Source organism: Belonocnema kinseyi, chromosome 3, assembly GCF_010883055.1.
Source record: "Belonocnema kinseyi isolate 2016_QV_RU_SX_M_011 chromosome 3, B_treatae_v1, whole genome shotgun sequence".
Classification (NCBI taxonomy): domain Eukaryota; kingdom Metazoa; phylum Arthropoda; class Insecta; order Hymenoptera; family Cynipidae; genus Belonocnema; species Belonocnema kinseyi.
This window is the reverse complement of record NC_046659.1, coordinates 152,590,782-152,594,676: the sequence shown is the minus strand read 5'-3', so window position 1 is coordinate 152,594,676 and position 3,895 is coordinate 152,590,782. Positions and strand designations below refer to the sequence as shown.

Below are 3,895 nucleotides of genomic sequence, written 5' to 3'. Positions count from 1 at the left end.
GAAAAACATAAAAATTCGACAAATTATTTAAAAACTGTCGAAATCGAACATGGACAGATTTTTCTTCTACAAATTTGTGAAATTCCCGGTAAAAAAAAAAAAAAATGATGTGAATTTATATTGTTGGTATAATAAATTACGGAGAAAAATGTAAAATATCTTACTTCTAGTGTTGTCTGAGCTTGCTGCAGCAATTGTTTTTGTGCTAAAGTATAATCCCTCAACATGGCAAGCAATCTCCTTCTGTCTTCCATTTCGGCTTGTAATCGGCCATTATAATCCGCCAAAAGGGCAGCGGCTTCATTAACTGCAACACTCAATTGGTCAGCCGCCGTTCTGTCAGCGAGGTTCGCCAGTAAAGAAACTTCCGAAACTTCTGGAGGTAGTGAGGCAATTCTTTCTCGAACCCCAGCATCCGATGACGCGGTATTTTCCAGATCCTGGAATCAAAAGTCAAAAAAGAAAAAAAAAAACATTGTATTCTCTTGTCGATTTTCTTCAAAATATAAATTCAAAAGTACCAACAATACCTCAAAATCCTCTCTAATTTTACCATCAACTCTTCTGATTATAGCGAAAATTTAATTTAATTTGGTAAAAGCAGTTTCTAAATACTGATCTCAATTACTATTCAATTTTAGATCTGGATTTGGTAAATTTGAATCTAACTTAATTAAAGTAAGATAAATGAGAGACGAAAAGAATCTAGGGTTCTGAAAAATGTTGATTGTGCCTCGTTAGATTTTCGTTTTCAAGATAAAGAGACTTTATTCGCTTTTTTACATTATCTATGATATTTATGGCGGTAAAAGTGACATGAACCATTAGAGCCTTGATAAGTTCCTCCGTTTCTGGTGGATCTCCGCCTGGCGTTCTTGGACTCAGGGTCACGTGTAATTCTTTGGTGCCATCGACTTCAATTTCTGTCTCCGATTTTTTCCTCTCCTTTTTCTCCTTCTGCAAACAAAAAAAGAATTAAGATTGATAGAAATGGTTACGTTCGTAAAAATAGGGTGACTGCAAAACTTCATTTTCAAAATTCCCTCAATATTTTTTTTTTTGAACATTTGTAAATGAAATAAAACACTTTTACATTTATAAATTTTTTATTCATTCTCAAATCTGCTACAGCCTAATTTACTCGAAAAAGATGACTATAATTAAATTGAAAATTTCAAAGAATATTTAAAAATGCCCTATAATATTTAAAACATTTCGAAACACCTTGCAATTTTTAATATTTTAAAAAACCTTTAAATTTATAATATTTTGAAATACCATACAATTTTTGTTGCTTCTGAAAACTACTTCGAATTTTTTCAAATTGTTATTTTAAAAAAAAGTAATTAGATTTCAAAGAGATTTAAGATTTTTTAAAAACAATTTTAGGTTACGTTTCTGTTTTACATAAAAAAATTTGCATTAGACGTATTTTAAACAAAAAATCAGAATAATTTGAAAAAGATATATAATCTTATATTTTTTCATTAAAAAAAAAAAATTGGTTTGGGAAGCAAATTTGTATTTTTGATAAAAAAATAAGATTTCAAATAATATTTATAACTTTTAACAATTTTGGATTACTATGATTATGATTATTTATATTTTTAATAAAAGATTTATTAGATCTAAAAAATTAATTACAATTTTTCAACACCTCTAGAGTTTGTTTAAAATAATAAAATTCCCAGAATAATTATTCAGTTTTCCTGAATCTTTATAAATGATCTCAAGAAATTAAGTAATCTTTTTTCTAATTTTAAAGAATTCGATTTAATTTAGGAGAATTCCAGGATAATTTTCACGAATTCAGGATAAATTCATAAGAATTTTTAATCTGAAATGATTAGATTTCAAAGATTGCAACAATTTCAATAAATTTTAAATCAAATTCATTAGATTTTACAGATTCATAATTTTTTTTTAACAATTGTAGCTTAAGTTAGCGTTTTACATCAAAAATTGGTATTTTACATATTTTAAATAAAAAATCATTATAATTTGAACAAGATTTATAATCTTTTTAACAATTTTTTATTATTTCAGTATTCTTCGATGCAAATTAGTATTTTTAACATAATAAAATTAGAATTTCAAAGAAGATTTATAACTTTTAACAATTTAGGGTTATGTTAGCGTTTTACATAAGAAATTGGTGTTTTAAACATAAATTATTAAAATTCAAACAATATTTAAAATCTTGTAACAATTTTCGATTATATAAATATTTTCTTCATCAGAAATATCTATTTTTAATAATAAATTTTGTAAACCAGGATTTACAAATTTAAACAATTTTAGGTTATGTCGTTTTACATCAAAAAATGGTGTTTTATAATACAAATCATTAGATTTGAAAGAGGATTTTAAATTCTAAATAATTTTCTGTTATGTTAGTGCTTTTCGACGGCAATTATTGGTCGTTTTAATAAAAAATGATTAGATTGCAAAAAATAGTTACAATTTTTCAACATCATTAGTCATTTGAAAAACATTTCTCAAATTCTATTTTATTTTGCATTTGAAAAAAATTGTTTTTTGACGCAAATTGGTATTTTTAATAATAAAAAAAAAAAAAGATTTCAAATAAGATTTATAACTTTTAACAATTTAGAATGATATATTCTTTTACTAAATTTTTTTGTAGAAAACTTTTGATATTTGTAATAAAAAAATTATTAGAATTCAAAGATTAATTACAATTTTTTAGGAACTCTAGAGTCTGTTTAAATAGTAAAATTTACAAGCTTGAAGAATTTTGGATTTTGTTCGTGTTTTGAATTAAAAACAATTTAATAGACTTCAGGATTAATTAAGTAACAAAAGAAATGTTAAAAATCCAAAGAATTGAGTGAATTTATAAGAATTCATAAGATTTCAAGATAAATTAAGAAGAATTTTAAATCCCTTAAAATCATTGAAATCTTAGAAAATCTTATAAGATCTCTTAATATGTTTTTACATATTTAAAATCTTTATAGAGTGCATGAGATTTTTTAAAAATATTTTGAAATCCCTTAAAAGTTTTTAAAGCTCTTGAAGATGGCTTCAAATCTTTTAAAATGTTCAAAACTATTTCACACTTTTTGGCAATTTCTTCAAATAATTTAAATCCCTAAATTATTTTAAAACCATTAGAATATTATAAAATTCCGTGAAATTTGCAATATTTTGAAGTCTCTTTAAAATTGTTAAGTCATTTGAAAATCTTTAAAAATAAAATAAAACACTTATAAATTTATAAATTTGTCATTAATTCTAATTAACTCAAATTATTAACTATTTTTTTTTTAATTTAAAAGAATTCGATTAGAGGTCTTTCAAAGATTGAAACATTTTCAATAAATTTTAAACCAAAATAATTAGAAGAATTAAGGAAAAAAGGAAAAAGTCTTGAGAAAGGTAGGGGGAAGGGAGACGAAAAAGAGGCTAGAAGTAAATCAGAGGGGTTTCCAAGCGGCAAAGCGGAAACAAAGTAAAGAGGAAAGAAGAGGGAGGGGAAGAGAGAAACGTGAAAATAGCTTTCTGGAATGTGTCAGGTTTGAAGAACAAGAAAAAAGGATTCTAGGAAGAGTTAGAAAAGTGGGATGTGATTATGATGAGTGAAACTTGGGCAGATGAGAAGGACTGGAAGGGAATAAAAAAGATGTTACCGAAAGGTTATGTGTGGACAATGCAAGAAGCAAGAAAGGAACACGTTCAAGGGAGAGGGATGGGCGGCATGGTGTCAGGGGTGAAAAAAGAATTAGCAGGAAAAGGGAGAAAAGATGGGAACATGGAGGAAAAGGATGGGACAATGATAAGAAAAATTATAATTGGGAAAGTAGAAATAGCAGTGGTGTGTGTATACAGAAGAAGAGGGGAAGAGGAAGGCTGGAGAGTAATAAGGAGGTGG

The 3,895-nt window shown here is 26.4% G+C and overlaps 1 protein-coding gene across 1 annotated transcript in view; it reads right to left on the bottom strand.

The window, feature by feature from the left end:
* LOC117169291 (regulation of nuclear pre-mRNA domain-containing protein 1B) overlaps positions 1-3,895 on the bottom strand; it is an 18,951-nt gene that overhangs the window by 8,167 nt on the left and 6,889 nt on the right. The window contains exons 3-4 of the mRNA XM_033355596.1: positions 823-957; positions 165-440 (exon numbers count right to left, since the gene is read on the bottom strand). Coding sequence (XP_033211487.1) covers positions 165-440; positions 823-957 — 411 coding nt within the window. The remainder of the gene's footprint in view (positions 1-164; positions 441-822; positions 958-3,895) is intronic.